We start from the raw sequence: 21120 nt of genomic DNA on the forward strand, positions 1-21120 counted from the left end.
GGATTTCTTCTTTCATGGCCTGCTGCCAACACAGTTGGGTAGCTGCCTGGGCATAAGAGTGAGGAACAGAAATAGTGTCGAGAGTGGCAGTAAGTGAGATATGAGGAAAACCATACCTATCTGGTGGATGTGTTACCCGGGTGGAGTGCCGAGGTATAGGAACCGTAGAATCAGATGGCGGATCAGTGTTTGGAAGGGGCGTTAAAGAAGGAGGAAGACGTCGATGATACACCATACCTGGTTTAAATCGCTCAATAGAAGAGAGCACATCATCAAAAGCGGGAAGAAGAGTAATAGGAGGATTAGAAATAACCTGAGATTGAAAGAAATATTGATTTTCAAAGAAAATCACATTCCGTGAGATTCGAAATTTGCTTGCATGAGCATCATAACAAACAAATCCTTTTTGAGTAGGACTAAATCCCATAAAGGCACACGTAACAGACTGTGCAGCAAGCTTATGACGCTCAACAGGTGGCAAATGAACAAAACAAACACACCCAAAAGTATGAAAGGATTGATATTCAGGGGACATGCCAAATAATCGAAAATAGGGAGAATCATAATCTAGAGTGGCAGTAGGCAAACGATTGATCAAATAGACAGCAGTAGATAAAGCTTCTACCCAAAATTTAGAAGGTACAGATGAATCAATCAACAAAGTACGGACGACATCTAAGAGATGACGATTTTTACGCTCAGCGACTCCATTTTGTTGAGGAGTATAAGGACAAGAACGCTGAGAAATGATCCCTTTTTGCTGAAGAAAATTTTGAAAAGAATGAGACATATACTCCCCCCCTGAGTCAGAGCGTAAAGTTTTAATACAGGTACTGAATTGTGTCTCGACAAGCATAACGAATTTTTGAAAGATAGAAAATACGTCAGCTTTAGAATGGAGAAAATATATCCAGGTGAATCGACTATAATCATTGATAAATGTCACAAAATATCGGTATTGACCATGAGAAATAACATGACTCACACCCCAAACGTCAGTATGCACAATCTCAAAACAATTAGAAGCACGACTACCATGTGCAGGAAAAGGTAAAGTTTTACTTTTACCAAGACGACAAGTAGCACAATCAAAAGATACATGCGAAGAAGAAAAGGAATCTTTATTGCCCAAAAAGCCATGTTTCATAAGATGAGCCAGGACAACAGAATTAGGATGACCTAATTTCTTATGCCAGACTTCATTAACATTGGCAGTAGTCGTACAAGCAAGAGAAACAACTTTAGGAATAGAAAACTGTAAAGGAAATAAATGTCCCACTTTAGGCCCCTTCGCGATCACCGTCCTTGACACCTGATTCTGCACAAGACAACCACCACGAGAAAAGTGAACTTCACAATTTTTATTTATCAATTGTCCAATAGAAATCAAATTGGTAGATAATCCAGGAGATACAAAAACATCGCTAAATGAAGAGCCCAATTTACCAACAGCAGTGATAGGAAGAGTATTGCCATCAGCGATCTGAATATTTTGCGAACCTCTATACTTACGAACCCTATGGAGACCCGTCGTATTTCCAGTCATGTGCTTAGAAGTGCCGGAATCAACAATCTAGGAGGTTGAGTTAGTATCCGTACCTTGCAGGCCTAAGGTTGTAAAAGCAGACACAATCATCTGTTGGACCATTGCTGGTGTGAGAACAGATGAATCGGAGTTTACAGTTGGTGGCGCAGAAGAGGAAGAAGAAGAGGATTGAACAGTAGCCTGAAAAGCTTGGGATTGGTGATTTTGAAGCCGCACTCGACAGTCTTTGATGATATGACCTTCTTTTTTGCAGTAGTTACAAACTTTCTTAGAGCAATTTCGGGCAATATGCCCAAATTCCTTGCAATTGAAACACTGCACTTTATTTCTTCCTCTCCCTTGTGCTGCATAGGCTACATTTACAGCCTCGGAAAAGACTTTCTCAGAAGTCATACCCATCTGAGTGGTTAACCGCTGTTCTTCACGTAATAAATCTCCCAAACAAATATCCAAAGAAGGAACTGAACTACGGTTTAATAAACCAGCTCGAACATGCTCAAATTCAGGGTGAAGTTTCATCAAAAACTGATCGCATTGACTCTCAGTATGAACCTCTTGAAGAGCCGCGAAGGCCGCAGGAGGAACCTTAGCATGAACAATAGCAGAATACTCGCTCCAAAGATTAATAAAACCAGAGTAAAATTGTTCAATGGTCAAATTACCTTGAGTATAATTGCTAATTTCCACCTCCAATTGGAATTTCCGAGCACTGTGATTCTGGTGATAAATGCGATGGAGATAGTCCCACATAGCTTGAGCTGTAGTAAAACAGCGGAGATTGGTTACAAGATGGGGCTCAATCGTCCATAATAGCCAAGAGACGACTTTAGCATTCTTGACCTCCCATTGTGCAAGTTCTTTTTCATCAGTGGGAACTTGACCCGAACCATCAATATGAGTTGATAATTCTTTCCCTTTCAAAAATATTTTAAATTGAAATTCCCACGTAGGAAAATTCTTTCCAGTAAATCGAATAATAGTATTTTCAATAGACATGATGAAAGTCTACTAAAAAAAATGAACCCAATAAGAGAAGCCCAAATCAAGTTAGTTCCAACTTCAAGTGAAAGAGAGGCCCAAAGACAGAATGCAAATTAAATAAGCCTATGGAAATAATTTGCAGCACAATTTATCAGCCCAAATTATCAATATAAAAGGGAGGCCCAAACACATAATGGAGCAGAAATAAGCCTACAGAATTTATCAAAGTAAGTCCAAATAAATAGCAGCCCACGCAAACTAAAGAAAAGCAACCCAGAAATGCTTCTGCCGAGAACCCACAGCCACAAATCAGAAAATGCCGAGAACTCAGAAAAAGCCGAGAACCCACAGCCACAAAAAAAATATAAAAAACACCTCTCTGAGAAAACAACTCAGAAAGTGCCGAATTATTTCTGAATAAAAAGGAAGGTGCCGATAAGCACCAAACTCCACTGCCCAGAACAAAATCACGCAAAAAAGAGGAGAAAATACCACCAGAAGTGGTCGGCCACCACACAGCTTTACACAGAACCTGTTGATAGCCTCAAAGCCACCCACAGACGCCGTCAACCACCACAGAAAGTGCCGACTGGCACAGAAACACCACTTGGAACTGCCGACAGTCACCAAGGTGACAAGCCCACAAGTTGGAAACCCACAGACGTGCAAGAAAAACACTCACCAACGTCGCTACTCAGAAACTCTCAAGGATTAAGACCACAAAGAAACGATAATCAGAGTGGAAGCTCTGATACCATGTCAAAAGGTCTGAATGCCTTTTCCCTTGGGTTTCTTTCATTATTTATAAAGAGTTACAAATCTGTTGCTAAGCATTTCGGCGCCTACTTGCCACCAGATTTTCTGTACACGTGAAGTATTTCTCACGTTATCTACAGCCCATACGTTAAGTATTTCCTACGTTATTACAGTCTAATTGTCTGCTATGTACAGTCTAGTAAATATACATTTCTCACGTTATCTACAACCCATACGTTAAGTATTTCCTACGTTATCACAGTCTAATTGTCTGCTATATACAGTCTAGTAAATATACAATATATGTATATGCCTAAATTATCCTTGTAACAATGTTCAGCCCATTTCACCTTCGAGTTCTAAGTCCTCTAGCTTTGAACCCAAGTCTGAGTCCAATCCTGAGTTCGATGATTCTGAACTTCCTATTGCTGTCCGGAAGGGTGTGAGATCTTGCACCCAGCATCCGTTGTCCAATTATGTGTCATATGAAAACCTCTCACCTGTTTTTAGAGCTTTTACCTCACAATTGTCTTGTATGGAGATCCCTAATACTGTGCAGGATGCTCTGAAAGTTCCTGAGTGGAAGGAGGCTGTCTTCGAGGAGATGAAAGCTCTTGAAAAAAATGGCACGTGGGAGTTAGCTGATCTACCAAGAGGGAAAAAAACTGTAGGGAGCAAATGGGTGTTTACAGTCAAGTATAAATCTGATGGCTCTCTAGAACGGTATAAAGCTCGATTGGTTGCCAAGGGATTCACTCAAACCTATGGCATCGATTACTTAGAGACATTTGCCCCAGTCGCAAAGCTAAACACTGTAAGAGTTCTTTTGTCACTTGCAGCTAATTGTGATTGGCCTTTGCAACAGTTGGACGTAAAAAATACATTTCTCAATGGAGATCTAGAGGAAGAAGTGTACATGGATGCACCTCCAGGATTTTGTGAAAAGTTTGGCACAAAGGTGTGTAAACTGAAGAAATCCTTATACGGGTTAAAACAATCGCCAAGAGCTTGGTTTGAGAAATTCACTCAGTTTGTTAAAAGTCAGGGGTATACTCAAGGGCAAGGTGATCATACGATGTTTACAAAACATTCACAGGATGGGAAGATAGCAATACTGATTGTGTATGTAGATGATATAATTCTCACTGGAGATGACGTACTTGAGATGAACCGATTGAAGGATTCTTTATCATCAACATTTGAGATCAAGGACTTAGGATCTCTGCGGTATTTCCTTGGAATGGAGGTTGCTCGGCCGAAGAAAAGGATTGTTGTTTCCCAATGGAAGTATGTCCTTGACCTCCTTAAGGAGACTGGGATGAGCGGGTGTAGGCCAGCAGACACTCCAATCGATCCCAATCAGAAGCTTGGAGATGACAATGAAGGTGTTCCAGTGAATACAACTCGGTATCAAAAGTTGGTGGGAAAGTTAATTTACTTATCACATACACGGCCTGATATTGCTTTTGCTGTGAGTTTGGTAAGTCAGTTTATGCATTCACCCTCTGAGAAACATCTTGAAGTAGTTTATCGGATTCTCAGGTACTTGAAAAGTACACCAGGCAAGGGACTACTCTTCCAAAAGACCACACAGCAGAACATAGAGGCATACACTGATGCAGATTGGGCAGGCTCAGTTATTGACAGGAGATCCACGTCAGGATACTGTACTTATGTCTGGGGAAATATGGTCACATGGCGAAGCAAGAAACAAAATGTGGTTGCAAGGAGTAGTGCCGAGGCAGAATATAGGGCTATGGCTAATGGAGTTTGTGAGATGTTATGGCTAAAGAGAATTCTTGAGAGCTGCAGATGCCGGTAAACATGCCAATGAAGTTGTATTGTGACAACAAAGCTGCCATAAGTATTGCTCAAAATCCAGTACAACATGATCGCACAAAACATGTAGAGATTGACAGACACTTTATAAAGGAGAAGATTGATAGTGGAGCTGTTTGCATGCCTTTTGTTTCTACTACTCAACAAATAGCTGATATTTTCACCAAAGGACTTTTTAGACCTAGTTTTGAGCTCTTTGTAAGCAAGTTGGGCATGATAGATATCTATGCTCCAACTTGAGGGGGGGTGTCGGATTTCTAGGAGATAAATTAGGAAGTCCTATTTTAGATAGAATCTGTCAGATTTCTAGGAGATAAATTAGGAAGTTCTATTTTTAGATAAAATCTGAAATAGTAATTTCAGATTTTAGATATTTCTGTTTCCTATTTTCTAGCCTAGATATTTGCTGATTTGATTTGCTGATTTTATGGCCTTCCTGATTTAGTGGCCCTCATCTTCTATTTATCTAGTAATCGTTTCTCTTGGAAAATAATAATAATGATAATTCTTCTTCTTAAAAACTACATGTTGGGATCCACATGGTAGATCATCTGGGTTCGCTAATCAGGCCATTTGCCAAGACTCTACATCACAGGCAACGAGTTCTAACTTGCTTCCAGAGATGATTAGCATATCGAAGGATGAGTATGATCAGTTTTTAGTCACACGAGCGACTTCATCTTCCAGAGCTACTCTTACCCAACTAGGTACAGCATCCGCATGTCTTGTCTCATCTACCCAAAATCTATGGATCATCGATTCAGGAGCTAATGAACATCTGACCGGTTTATCTCATTGCTTATCTGAGTTAGGTACTATGTCATTTCCCAAGAGTGTTACTTTTGCTAATGGTTCTCTTACTAAAGTTACAAGCATTGGATCCACCAAACTCACTGATTCTATATCCCTATCATCTGTTCTATATGCTCTTAGTTTTACCTTTAGGGTACATAGCAGGTTGATGACTTGAGGTTTTCCAGAGCTGATAGGCAATCTACTACTGTTTACTGTCCAATATTTTTTTTTGCATGCATGCACGTAACCACTCCGGCACCCCTCGCCGGAGTTGAACCCCCCCCCCCCCCAACCACCTCCCCTTCCCCCCCTTCCTTCACCTTCCCTCCTTTGATCCCTTCCTTCTTCTTTCCCTCTTTCCCTTCTCCTCACCCTCCTGCTGAAGATCAATGGCAGAAACTAGACTTTTTACAGTGGAAGCAAAAGCTTTCTTTTTTTCAAAGGAAGGTGCCAATAGCTTCCGCATCACTGAGAGAAACCGGCGGATGGCTCTTTTTCTTCTTATCAATGGGGCAGCGGCTTCATGGATGGTAAATATGGTGACGGAAGCCACCGGGTATAGGTGGTGTGAGAATTTTTTCAGAAAACTAAGGGTGGGCAGCAATGGGTTTCTCACATTGCATCTTCTTAGGAATGCTAGGGGATATTACCTTCTGTTGGAGGAGTTCACCAACGGTCGGAGAAGAGGCTCACTGATTATCCCTGAAGGTATTAAGAGTTGTGGATGGGAGGGGTTTGCATATAATCTGAAAAAAATGGTGGAAAGCAAGGTGGTGCCCACCGCGGGGTGCACGAATCGGGATGGGAAGCCAGCCTCATACGCCGCAAAGAACAGCTCTGCCATGGTGGCGACGAAAGGACATTCTGGTCCTTACCCAACATACATGATGTGGCTCTCTGACAGAAATATCAAACTAGGGGAGATAGAGGGTGTTTTTTGGGATGTCAGGGCAAGGCTTTCTGAAGTCTTTTAGGAAGTTTCTTCTCTGATAAAAAAGGTAGACCTGGGTCTAAGCTTAGTGATGGAAGTAGGTAGGCATGGGTCTGACTCCCCGCACGTCTCTGAGAAATCTTTTCCTAAAGAGTTTCAAAAGACCTGCAAGGGTAGAGTATAAAGAGGTAGGTGATGGGTCGGCTGGGCTGGACACGTTGGCAGAAAAGGAGCGGGGTAAGACCCATGGGCCTAACGGGCTGGATGGTTTCAGCACATTTTCAGCCCAACCTTCAAGGAGCTCAAGCCTGCACCTCAGGGACACTCAGCAGCGCCTCCATACGAGTCCTATCCTCACGGGCTCAAACTCACGGGCCTCAAGCCCACAGGCACCACCTGGATCCAAAATCTTTAGATCGGCCCAAAAACCTTCAGCGCATAGGACCGCTCCCGTCTCTCCTACGTTGGGTTTGAGCCAACCCCCTCTGCCGGCGTTAGCGCTGGCGACATAGAAGACTCCAACGGCCGCCGAGGTCCCCTCCGACGAGAATGAAGATCCTTCGGAAGCTCTACAAAACGCTGGGATAGCTGGGCTTCACGTCGCTAGCTCTTCCCGGATAACCACCAGCCCAGACACGACCCAGACAGAGCCGATGGGGACCTGCGACCCCTCGGTTAGCCTGTCGGAGCTCATCCTGGCCGTGGATGACGGCCACTCACCTGGGCCAGATATGGGGGAAGCACCTGATTTTTTTCTCACACGTCTGGGTCTCTCAAAAAATCTGTCCAGGGTCCTATGCACTGAAATAGAAGAGGTGGATGTCAATGGGAGAAGCTCGGACGAAGAAACACCCCATGATTCAGATCTGCAATTAACATGTAAGGAGCTTGGGACGGATTTTCACTTAACCGATGTGTCCGAAGCCGAGGATGAGCCTAGTCCCCTCTGCTCCTTGCCCCCAACAGTTCCTTGGGATATTTTGCAACCTGATTGGATCATCGAGAAGTTTAATGATATGTGTCAATTCATGGGGATGTCTTGTGAAGGCTTTGAAGAACAAATGCAAGCTCTTTTCATCGCAATAAGAGCAGGCCAGCCCTCCCTCGCCAAATCCGCAGGTAAGAAGGAAAGGGAATTAAGGAGACTCACCTGCTCCATAAATTATGACACACGGGAGGGTAGCACGAGTAGGGGACACACTAAGGATAGGGTGAATCTTGGTGATCCATGAAACCCAAGATTCTTTCTTGGAATGTTCGTGGCCTGAATGACCCGAACAAACGACTTAGAGTGAAGAATTTACTAAGGGATTGGCATGCAGATGTCATCTGTTTGCAGGAAACGAAACTACAGTTTGTTGACAGACACATAATAAGAAGTTTGTGGAATTGCCCTTATGCAGGATGGACCACATTGGCTTCATAGGGCGCCTCAGGGGGTATTCTGGTGATGTGGGATAAGAGAGCAGTAAATTTTGTTGAGGATTGTGTTGGGGCCTTCTCAATTGCGTGCTTCTTCTCGAATGTTGATGATGATTTTGTTTGGGGGTTCGCAGGTGTCTACGGACCAAATGAGGATAGTAGTAGAAAACTTTTTTGGGATGAAATATCTGGCCTTTGCAGTTGGTGGGACATCCCGTGGTGTATAGGGGGCGATTTTAATATCACTCGCTTTCTGAGCAATGTTGGGGCCTTCTCAATTGCGTGCTTCTTCTCGAATGTTGATGATGATTTTGTTTGGGGGTTCGCAGGTGTCTACGGACCAAATGAGGATAGTAGTAGAAAACTTTTTTGGGATGAAATATCTGGCCTTTGCAGTTGGTGGGACATCCTGTGGTGTATAGGGGGCGATTTTAATATCACTCGCTTTCCGAGCGAGCGGTTTGGAATTTCCAATCTGGGTTCAGCTTGGTAGACTTCTCAGCACTTCTTTTCGAGTTGGACCTAATGGATCTTCCTTTAGCAGGAGGAGACTTCACCTGGTCAAATGGAAGGGCCTGGTCGCGCTTGGACAGGTTTGTTGTTTCCTCTTCGTGGGAGACCCTTTTTCCCACGCTGTGCCAAAAACGTCTCCCTCGGCTATGTTCGGATCATTTCTCTCTTTTGCTAGATTGTGGAGGCCTTTTAGAGGGAAGGAGATATTTCAAATTCGAGAACATGTGGTTAAAGGCAGATGGGTTCACTGAAAAAATCAGCTCATGGTGGGCATCCTATCAGTTCACGGGCACCCCTAGCTATGTTCTAGCATGAAAGCTCAAAACTTTGAAGAATGACCTGAAGAAATGGAATTTGGAAGTCTTTGGGAACATTAATGATCAGCGGGACAAGCTATTTACGGAATTAAAACAGTTGGATGAAAGAGAGGCTGAAATGGGCTTATCAGCTGAGAGTAGAGCAAGAAAATTGATTGTAGTCGCTGAGCTGGAAAAAATCACTCTAATGGAGGAGATCTCGTGGAGGCAAAAATCACGGGCTTTTTGGTTGAAGGAAGGAGATAAAAGCATAAAGTTTTTTCATAAGGTCGCAAATTTTCACCGAAGGAACACTCCATAGAGGTCCTTCATGAGGAGGGTAGAGTCATATCGGGCTGTGACGCCATCAAGGATCATGTTATCCTCTTTTATGATAAACTTCTGACAGAGCAGCACCCTTGGAGACCCAAGGTGGACGGTCTAGTTTTTGATCCCATTGACGACACAAGTGCATCTTGGTTGGAGGGACCTTTCGAAGAAGACGAGGTGTTCGCCTTGATCAAAGGTATGAACAAGGACAAAGCCCCAGGACCAGATGGCTTTCCAATGGCTTTCTTTCAAGCCTGTTGGGGTATAATTAGGGAGGACCTGATGAAGGTCTTCTCGGAATTTCACTCTTTTATGAAATTCGAGAAGAGCCTTAATGTCACTTTTATCGCCCTCATCCCTTAGAAGGCGAGGTCGGTGGAAGTGAATGATTTCTGGCCCATAAGTTTGATCAGTGGGGCCTACAATATCATCTCCAAAGTTCTAGCAAAGAGACTGAGCGAAGTCATGGGGAAGCTCATCTTGAAGTCGCAAAATGCATTTGTAAAAGGAAGACAAATACTAGACTCAGTCCTCATTACCAACGAATGTCTGGAGAGCAGAGTCAGAGACGGCACCCCAGGTATCTTATGTAAATTGGATATGGAGAAGGCATTTGATCATGTGAACTGGGATTTCTTGTTATATATCCTTGATAGGCATGGCCTTGGGGAAAAATGGTGCCAATGGATCAAACATTGTATTACAACTGCCAGATTCTCTATCTTAATCAATGGCACTCCTAAAGGCTTTTTCAACAGCTCTCGGGGTTTAAGACAAGGGGATCCATTATCGCCGCTCCTATTTATTCTCGTCATGGATGTACTGAGCAGAATGATAGAAAGGGTGGTGGATAGGGGACTCATCTCGGGTTTCTCAATAGGCGGTTCCTCCCAGGGTAGCGTGTCAATCTCCCACCTTCTTTTCGCCGATGACACTTTGATCTTTTATGACCCAGATTTGGATCAGATTCGCTCTTTAAGAGGACTTCTCTTTGGTTTTGAAGCTGTCTCAGGCCTTAAAGTAAATTTAGCAAAGACGGAAATAGTTCTGGTTGGCAGGGTCCATAACTTAAATGAAGTGGCTGCCATTTTGGAATGTAAGATTTCATCCTTGCTTCTGCGGTACCTTGGACTTCCCTTGGGGTCCCCTCATAAATCCAAGGTAATGTGGGAAGGGATCATCGAGAAAATTGAAGGCAAATTGGTGGGTTGGAAGAGGATTTACTTGTCTAAGGGAGGGAGAATCACTCTTATTAAGAGTACGTTATCTAATCTCCCAACATACTTTCTCTCTTTTTTCTCTTTGCCAGCAGGGGTGGCAAACAGAATGGAAAAGATCTCCCGCGACTTTCTTTGGGGAGGCATAGAAGTTACAAAGAAATCCCACTTGGTAAAGTGGGATAAAGTATGTACTCCTTTGGCCTGCAGTGGTTTGGGCTTAAAAAAACTAAGAACCTTCAATACGGCACTTCTTGGGAAATGGTTATGGCGTTATATGCATGAGGAAAATGCTCTTTGGAGGAATATTTTGGATGTCAAATATGGAAACATCTGGGGTGGTTGGGGCACAAAGGAAGTAAGAGGTGCGTATGGTGTGGGAGTTTGGAAATTTATTCAGAATGGTTGGAATGACCTTCTCGGCAATTGCAAATATGAGATGGGAGGGGGCACACGTATCAGATTTTGACATGACATTTGGTGCGGGGATGTTGCCTTGAAAAATGCTTTCCCTTCTCTCTATAGGATTGCGTTTGATCAGGACTCCTCAGTGGCTGAGAACATGAGTAATACTGCTGAGTCTATTCATTGGTCCGTGAGATTTACTCATGCTGCTCAGGATTGGGAGGTGGGAGACATTACTGATTTCTACAGCGTACTATATGCTCTGAAACACAGGGTAGGAAGGGAGGACAGATTAGTATGGACACGTACCGGGAACAAGAAATTCTCAGTTCGCTCATACTACAAGGCCTTGACAACTCACTCCCCTAATACCTTTCCTTGGAAGAGCATCTGGAGGAGTAATGCCCCTCTAAAGGTTGCTTTTTTTGGTTGGTTGGCTTCTCAAGGCAAAATCCTGACTATAGACAAGTTAAGAAAGCGCGATCTAATCATAATGGACTGGTGTTTCTTGTGTAAACATGACAACGAATCAGTGGATCACCTTCTCCTTCACTGTGATGTAGTCAAAGCCCTATGGGATGAAATCCTCTCAAGACTTGGTATCGCATGGGTTATGCCAAAGAGGGTAATAGATTTATTGTACTGCTGGCAAAGGATTGGAGGCAATCGACAGATCGCCGCTGTTTGAAAAATGGTACCGTTATGTCTAATGTGGTGCACTTGGAACGAAAGAAACGGTCGCTGTTTTGAGGATAAGGAATGCTCCCTGGCTGGTTTTAGGGACTTTTTCTTTCATACGTTGTTATTGTGGGCCTCCTCTATTGTATTGAATGGAATGAGTTTTAATAACTTTTATGCTACTATACGTAGCATGTAGTTTGTAATTACGTGGATCAATAAAATTTCTTTTACCTATAAAAAAAAAAAAAGTTTTCCCTTTAGCTTGCTGCCCATTAGTAAAATTACTGAAAATCTTCAATGTTTTGTAACATTTTTTCTTTCTGTATGTATCTTTTAGGATCTCAAGACGGGGAAGAAGATTGGTACGGGGCATGAAACTGGTAGTCTGTATTACCTCGACATCGACCAGTCACCCACTCAAGCCCTCACTTCGTCCTCCGCTTTTGAATGGCATTGCCGCCTTGGACATCCATCCCTTTCTCTTTTGAAATGTCAAGTTAGGGATCTTGAAAATATGTCTCCCTTTCCTTGTGAAGCATGTCAACTTATTAAACACCACCGTGTGTCTTTTGTACCTCGAGTTGATAATCGAGCATCTTGTTCTTTTGCATTGGTTTACTTTGATATATAGGGACCATTCAATATTGTATCAAACAAGTTTCAATATTTTGTTACATTTGTTGATGACTATTCTCGTATGACATGGTTATTTCTGATGAAAGCACGATCTGAACTCCTTTCCATATTCAAAGTCTTTCGAAAAGAAATTAAAACTCAATTTAGACACAAAGTTCAAGTTTTGCGTTCTGACAATGCTAAAGAATATCAATCTAATTTTTTTGCTGCTTAAGCAGTAAGGGAATTATTCATCAAACTTCATGGTTTTACACACCCCGACAAAATGGGGTGGCTAAACGTAAAAATCGTTATTTGTTAGATGTAATCCGAGCACTTTTACTACGCATGTATGTTCTTAAACGTTTCTAGAGTGATGGTATTTTTACTGCGTGTCACCTTATCAATCGTATGCCTTCATCTGTCCTCGATGGCTTCTCTTCATTTTCCATCTTGTTTCCCTCATTACCATCTTTTTCTCTTCCACCCAAAATTTTTGGGTATATTTGCTATGTTCATAATCTTGGCCCAGGCTTTGATAAACTTGATTCACGTGCTATCAAGTATTTCTTTGTTGGTTATTCCCGATCTCAAAAAGGATATCGCTGCTATAGTCTTGCTCTTAGACGCTACTTCACGAGTGTTGATGTCACATTTTTTGAGTCCATACCCTATTTCTCAGACACGTCTTCGGTTGTTGAGTGTGATCCTTTACCATTACCTACTCTAGCCTTTTCCCTCCACAATCACCCACTGTTACCCAACCCCCTACAGTGCCTTCTCTTGTCTCTCTACAGGTGTACTCGTGTCGCTCAGGGACCCTAGATCCCCTGCCTCCACCAACTTTGTCTCCGTCTTTAGATCCTGAGTTACCCAGTGCTTGAGAATCTCCATCTATTGCTCTTCGAAAAGGTACTTGTTCTTGTGTTACTCAACATTCGATTAGCCAATATGTCTCTTGTCATGCCTTGTCTCCATCTTTTACTTCTCAACTGTCAAAAGTTTCTGTTCCTAAGACAGTTCAAGATGCTTTATTTGATCTGAGATGGAGGAAAACCATGGAAAATGAAATGGATGCTCTTCATCATAATGGGACACAGGATCTTGTTACTTTGCCGCTGGGTAAACAATTTGTTGGCTGTAGATGGGTATACATAGTCAAATTTCATCATACTGGCTCTGTGAAACGTCTGAAAGCTCAATTGGTAGATAAAAGTTACACTCAAATTTATGGCATTGATTACAACAAGACTTTTTCCTTCGTTGCCAAAATTTCATCTGTTCGGGTATTGATCTCTCTTGCTGCTAATTTGGATTGACTCTTATTTCAGTTGGATGTAAAAATGTATTCCTCTATGGTGACTTAAATGAGGAAGTGTATATGGAGCAACCACCTGGGTTTGTTGCTCAGGAGGAGTGTCAAGGTACAATTTGTAAGTTAAAAAATGCATTATATGGTTTGAAACAATGTCCTCAAACATGGTTTGGGTGGTTCTCTGATAGTGTATTGGCATTTGGTCTTCATAGTTGCCAAACAGACCACTCGGTATTTCATCTGCATAGTGATGGAGGTCATATCTTATTGATTATATATGAAGATGATATTCTAATTACTGGGAGAGATTCAATTGGAATCGTCAGGCTGAAACAATTTTTGCATGATCAGTTTTAGACAAAAGACTTGGGTAAACTTAAATACTTTCTTGGAATTGAAGTTAGTAGATCTAAAAAGGGTATCAACCTATTTCAGAGAAAACACGTGCTTGATCTTTTGGAAGAAATTGGCATGTTGGGTGCACGGCCTACTGACACTCCTATTGATCCAAATCGTAAACTCTTGAAAGAGGAAGGTGAGTTGTTTGGAGATCCAAGTCCGTATCAAAGACTTGTTGAAAAATTAAATTATCTGACTATCACTGGACCTGATATTTCTTATGCAGTAAGTGTATTGAGCCAATTTCTACAAATGCCTAGGGTCTCACATTGGGATGCTGTAATCCATATTCTTCGGTATCTTAAGCGAGCTCTTGGCCTTGGGTTGTTGTATAAACCAAATAAGTATCTTAGAATTGAAGTTTTTTCAGATGCTGATTGGGCAGGATCTCCTTCAGATAGAAGATCGATTACTGGATATTGTACCTTTGTAGGAGGTAACTTGGTTACATGGAAGAGTAAGAAGCAAACAGTAGTAGCTTGATCTAGTGCAGAGGCCGAATACAGAGCAATGGCTCACATTGCTAGTGAGCTAACATGGTTGCAACACTTTCTTCATGAGATTGAGTTTCCAGCTTCAGTCCCCCTTCAGTTATTTTGTGATAATCAAGTTGCAGTATATATTGTGTCTAATCCTGTATTCCATAAGAGGACTAAACACATTGAGATTGATATTGACTTCATTCAAGATAAGATATTTAGTGGTGACATTTCTACACCCTTTGTGAAGTCTGCTGATCAACTTGCAGATATGTTTACCAAACCACTTTGTTATAGTCGGCTAAAGTTTATTTGTTCCAAGCTAAGTTTATATGATATATATGCCCCAGCTTGAGGAGGAGTGTTGGAATACATAGTTGTAACTAATTGTATAGTATGAGAGTATAATGGTCACTACTCTATGTATATGTATGGTTGGATATTCATCAATAATACACAACAAAGTATTCTCTCTCTCTCTCTCTTGTTTATTGACTACAAACAATGGAAGAAGCCCAAAGCTAGAATGTATGAAAGAAAATGTCCCTAAAACCCTCCAGAGAGCATTCCCTATTGTCAAAATAGTGACCATTTCTTTCATTCCATGTGCACCACATTAAGCATAGAGGCACCATCTTCTAAACAGTTGTAATGTGGCAATTACCCCTTATCCCTTTCTAGCATGACAACAAGTCTATTACCTTCCTAGGCATTACCCATGCAAGACCGAGCCTAATAAAGATTTCATCCCATAAAGCCTTGACTACTTCGCAATGAAGAAGTAGGTGATCTGTTGATTGCTATCGTGTTTGCACATAGGGCACCAATCTGTGATATAGAGACCAAGCTTTCTCAATATGTCAATAGTCAAAATTTTCCCATGGAAAGCCAGCCAACCGAAAAATGTAGCCTTGAGGGGAACATTGCTCCTCCAAATGCACTTCCAAGGGAAGGCATTGAAGGAATGAGTTGTTAATACCTTGTAATAAGAATGGCATGAAAACTTCTTGTTCCTTGTAGGTGTCCAAAGTAGTCTGTCCAACCTGATTTTTCAGCGCATGTAGCACGCTGTAAAAATCAGCAATGTCTTCCACCACCCAATCTTGTACAGCTCTATTCAATCTCATGGACCATTGCAAAGAATCAGAGGAAATGATCATATTGTCAGCCACAGAGGCATCCTCATCTGCCGCAATTCTATAAAGAGAGGGGAAGCTGTTTTTCAAAGCAACGTCACCACACCAAAATTGTGCCAAAATCTGATTTGCGTGCTCCTCCTCACCTCAAGTCTGAAATTACCAAGTACGTATTCCCATCCTTTCCGAATGTATTTCCAAACTCCCAACTCATACGTCTCTCTTACCTCATTAGAGTACCAGCTACCCCACAAGCTCCCATATTTAACGTCTATGATGTTCCTCCAAAGGGCATCCCCTTCCCGGTGATACTACCCAAGCCATTTACCAAGGACCTTATTGAAAGTTCTCAATTCTCTGATCCCCAACCCAGAGAAGGGAGTGTAAACTTTATCCCATTTAATCAAATGGAATTTTTTCTCATCCTCTAACCCTCCCCACAAGAAGTCAAGAAAAATCTTTTCCAACCTATTTGCCACTTCTGCTGGTAAATGAAATAATGATAGAAAGTACATTGGAAGGTTAGATAACGTACTTTTGATAAGTGTGATTCGTCCGCCTTTAGACAAATACATCCTCTTCCAACCTGCCAATTTTCTTTCCATTTTTTTCACAATCCCATCCCATATTACCCTGGATTTATGTGGAGCCCCAAAAGGGAGTCCCAGATACTTCATAGGCAAGGATGACACCTTGCAGCCCAAGATATCAGGCACTTCGCTTAAATTATTGACCGAGCCAACTAGAACTATTTCAAACTTGAAAGATTCACCTTAAGACCAGAGACAACTTTGAAGCAAAGAAAAAGGCTCTCAAAGAGTGAAACTGATCTAGATCAGGGTCACAAAAATTAGTGTGTCATCAACAAAGAGAAGATGGGATACTGTTAAGCTACCATGCGTGGAACTACCCACCGAGAAGCCCGAGATAAATCCCCTGTCCACCACCCCAACCAACATTCTACTCAGCACGTCCATCACTAAAATGAATAAGAAGCACATGTATATGTGATATTAGATATTAATTAGTTATATATGAAGTAAAAATATATCTAATTAATATCTAATACTGTGAATTTAGATAGGGATTCCAATAGAAGTCCTTCCCTTTCATTTGTAATTGTGAATGAAATATTTATTCAATGAATAAAGTGAATATTGAATGAATAAATAGATTCAATCAAGAAAAAAAAAACGAAAAATTTGAATGGTTTTGAAAAAAGAAAGAAATGGAAGAAAAAAGTCATATGGATTCACAAAAATTATGTGAATAGAAACTAAAAAAGAAATATGGAAGTAGTTCTAATGATTCAATAATATTATTACTTCAATTCAGAGTTCTTAGTTCCTTCGACTGTATAGATCTTAGCGATGGAATAATTAAGTCATAATTTCTTGGTTGATCGTATCATTAACTATTTACTTATTTTGGTGTGAGGAACTTATCATGAATCCACTGATTTCTGCCGCTTCCGTTATTGCTGATGGGTTGGCCGTCGGTCTTGCTTCTATTGGACCTGGGGTTGGTCAAGGTACTGCTGCGGGCCAAGCTGTAGAAGGGATCGCGAGACAGCCCGAGGCGGAGGGAAAAATACGAGGTACTTTATTGCTTAGTTTGGCTTTTATGGAAGCTTTAACAATTTATGGACTGGTTGTAGCCTTAGCGCTTTTATTTGCGAATCCCTTTGTTTAATCCTATAACAATACCTATTTTTTCTTAGGTTATTTCCTTGGACTTACCACTCTCGCTTTTTCGAATTATATTAAGATTTCACTCCTACAGGGTCCCCTTGTCTCAGGCCCTGAGAATTGTTGAAGAAACCTTCAGGAGTGCCATTGACCAGAATTGAGAATCTGATAGTTGTGATACAATACTTAATCCGTTGACACCATCTTTCCCCAAAACCATACCGACCAAGTATATACAACAAGAAATCCTAGTTTACATGATCGAATGCCAGGTCACTTTGTGCAAGGGATTTTAAAATGTGAAAAGTGGTTGACTACATGGGTTGCTCCGCATATGGGCATTCCCTAAGGATGTTCCTACATATCTTGCTATAGAAGTTATTTTTGTTATTGAAAATAATGCGTAAGGATAACTGAGTTATTTATATGGTATTTCTTTCTTTCTTCTTGTTCTCCTTTTAGTTGCATTCATGTGTGAAAACTAACTTGCTTGTGCTCAGTACTTGTGCCGTACTAGGTAACTTCCTTAGGATCCAATTGAACTCGTTAATTTTTGGTTGATGCATGATTGTAATATCTGCAGGAGAAGGCATTTAACGCCCCAATAGAAGACCCAAACAATATGGCCCATACTCTAAAATGATTATTCAATGAAACAATTGGAGTCCCATTGAAACCTTATAAAAAGTAAGATTTCTCATTCTCAAGCAATATGGGATCCTATACACCATCTACCTTTATCCTTATCATATGGAGTATCACAATCTACCCTCTTTAAATTTCTGACGTCCTCGTCGGGCCAGTCCATCGTAAGTGGCACGACTCAAATCCTACATTTCTGGTTGGGATAGGCTCTGATACCGTTTTTAACAAAAAAAAAACCATTTTAAGCACCCCAATAGAAGCCCCAAACCACATGACTTACACTCCAAAAAGACTAGTCAATGATACAATTGGAGCCCCATTAGAACATTATAAAGAGCAAGAACTTCTCATTTCCAAGTAATGTGGGGTCCCATACACTATCTTTCATTATTTTTATCATATGGGATATCACAAGGCAACCTAATGTTGAATTTATCATAAGGTTAAAGATTCCACTCTAACAACCTGACCCTATGATCAGATTTAAAGAGTTTTGACAACCTAACTATAGTGCACTTGTTCTTGTATCTTTTTTAATTTGTAGTTAGATGACGTTCTTTTACACATCTCATTGTATTTGGATCGTGCTTTTTATTGAAATTATAATTACTTATTAAAAAAAATTCTAGCACACTTGTCCATTACCGTCTACATCTCTGTATTCTGAATAACGTCTTCTGATCGCTTAAGAATATAGTGAGATTAAAGTAGCAAGAACTTCCCATTTACAAGGATTGTGTCTCTTTCTTTTGCTTTTTTATTAAATTTTACTTGCTGGAAAGAAGGAGAATGGAAAGAAGTTTGACATGGAATTATGGGCAGACGATATATTTTCGATGGAGCATTGGTATTGTGAGCAAACTGCTTCGCTAGTGACTTTGGGGGAACGATAAGGTTGCAAAGTGATTTGAAAATATTATTTGATTTTATTCTAATTGTTATATTGAAGGAAACAATATGATGTGGCTACAGGGATAATCATGGATTATGCTAGACTTTGTCAATAGTCAGAGTGCGTTTAGGGCATGGTATGAGAATAGTTCTCGGTTTGAATCAGAACTGTTTATATTTGTCAAAGTATGAGAAATTGAGGATGAGAAAATTATGGGAGGAAGTTGGTTGAGGATGCTTGCCCGCGTATAACTAATGCCTACTGGTATGAGCTGAAGGTGCTATATAGACAAGGGCAAGTACACGGGACATATAGAAGAGTAACACCTATGCTTAGGGGTCTAAAGATACAAGGAAATCATGTGCATTCATGCCATTAAAGTCTATTACAATTGACCAATGGAATCAAGTGTTAAGAAATAATGTTCTAATCTCGTCCATTGTCCATTCATGATCCTTAAGACTCCGACCATTCCTCCATCGATATGCACCACCATCAACAAATCAGAATCATCTTCCACATAGTTGCTATTTGAGAGTTACCTTGGATGCCTTGCCCAATGCCAGAAAATCAATGACCATTCGTGGCATGATAGATGTGGCAATATGTGAGACAACCTGTGAACCCAACATGAACATGACACAAAATTAGTGGGTTTGAGTTTGATGTAAATGAGTTTGGATCGAAACGGGTTGACCCGTTAAACCAAGATATTATTAAACAAGCCAATGGTGGGTCAACCTGCTTAACCCGAAATCAATCTGCAGTAACCCGTTTAAATTTTATTTCAAAATTACAATTTTACCATTGTTGGGTTATAATATTGGTATTTATTGTTGGATTAAGATAAGGGTATCCCCTGTCCCCATTGTTATTTGTCATTGTTATGGAAGCATTGAGTTGTATGTTGAGAGCAGCTGTTAATGGAGGCTTCCTTGCTGGATTTTCTGTGGGAGGTGTTAATATATCTCACCTTCTATTTGATGATGACATGCTACTTTTTTGTGAGCCGGATGGTGATCATATGCAGTACTTGAGGGCTGTCTTACTTTGCTTTGAAGCTGTTTCAGGCCTGAAGGTAAATCTCTCGAACTTTGAAATGGTTCTTGTCGGTGGTGTAAACAATATTCAGGGCTTGGCGAATATCTTGGGTTGGAAGGTTGCTTCACTGCCCTTGAAATACCTTGGTCTTCTACTGGGACCTTCTTTCAAGAAAAAATCTATTTGGGATAGGGTGTTGGAAAAAAATTGAAAGAAGATTGGCTGGGTGGAAATAGATATATTTTTCCAAGGGTGGGAAATTAACTCTCATCAAGAGCACTTTATCTAACCTTCCTACTTGTTTTCTATCCCTATTTTTGCTACCTACAAGTGTGGCCCCTTGTATTGAGAAAACTTTTCGTAAATTTCTTTGGGGAGGCATTGGGGAGGAAACTAAGTTCCATCTTGCTAATTGGGATAAAATTTGCTCACCGATTCCTTGCAATGGGTTGGGGGTGCGTAATGTGAGGGTCTTCGACAAAGCACTTTTGTGGAACTGGTTGTGGAGATATCATAGGGAAAAAGAGGGCTTATGGAGAGAAGTTATAGATTCTAAGTATAGGCATATTCGGGGGGGTTGGTGTTTTAATGAAGTTAGGGTGACACATAGCGTCGGGTTGTGGAAAAACATTAGAGCTAGATGGGGAAGATTTCGAAGTTTTTCAGATTTGCAATTGGAAGAGGTAATAGCGTTTTTTTTTTGGCATGATCTTTGGTGCGGTGAAAGGGATCTAAAGGAGGTGTTTCCCATGCTCTACCAAATTTCTTGTGACAAAGAGGCTGTTGTGGCTGATTTATTGGTATTATCTAATAGTGCTGTCCATTGGAATGTAAGTTTTTTTGAGAGCGGCTCAAGATTGGGAGTTGGATATGTTTGCTGATTTCGTTGACTCGTTGTATGCAATGTCGATTGGCAATGAGATGGAGGATAGGATGATTTGGAATCCTAGTGGAAATAAAAAATTCTCGGTCCCCTCCTTCTACAAGGCTCTCTCGGGATTCGCTATTGATCATAGTTTTCCTTCGAAGGCTATTTGGAAGTGCAAGGTAGCTTCTAAGATTGCTTTCTTTGTATGGACTGCATCTCTTGGGTGGATTTTCACTTTGGATAATTTGAGAAAACGCAGTCTCATCATTTTAGATTGGTACTTTAGGTGCAAGAAAGATGGGGGAATCATTGGATCATTTTTTGTTACAT

The 21120-nt window shown here is 41.1% G+C and overlaps 2 protein-coding genes across 2 annotated transcripts; one reads left to right on the forward strand and one right to left on the reverse strand.

Annotated features, from left to right (window-relative positions):
* Positions 1–1573: 1573 nt before the first annotated feature.
* Positions 1574–2542, reverse strand: LOC122293875. The gene has a single exon (XM_043102314.1). The coding sequence runs from the start codon at positions 2540–2542 to the stop codon at positions 1574–1576; it is 969 nt and encodes a 322-aa protein (XP_042958248.1).
* Positions 2543–17102: 14560 nt separating this feature from the next.
* LOC122293876 lies at positions 17103–20133 on the forward strand. Its single transcript, XM_043102315.1, has 2 exons — positions 17103–17253; positions 19775–20133. The coding sequence occupies exons 1-2, from the start codon at positions 17103–17105 to the stop codon at positions 20131–20133; spliced, it is 510 nt and encodes a 169-aa protein (XP_042958249.1).
* The last annotated feature ends 987 nt before the right edge of the window (positions 20134–21120 follow it).

This window comes from Carya illinoinensis, chromosome 14 (genome assembly GCF_018687715.1).
Source record: "Carya illinoinensis cultivar Pawnee chromosome 14, C.illinoinensisPawnee_v1, whole genome shotgun sequence".
Lineage (NCBI taxonomy): Eukaryota > Viridiplantae > Streptophyta > Magnoliopsida > Fagales > Juglandaceae > Carya > Carya illinoinensis.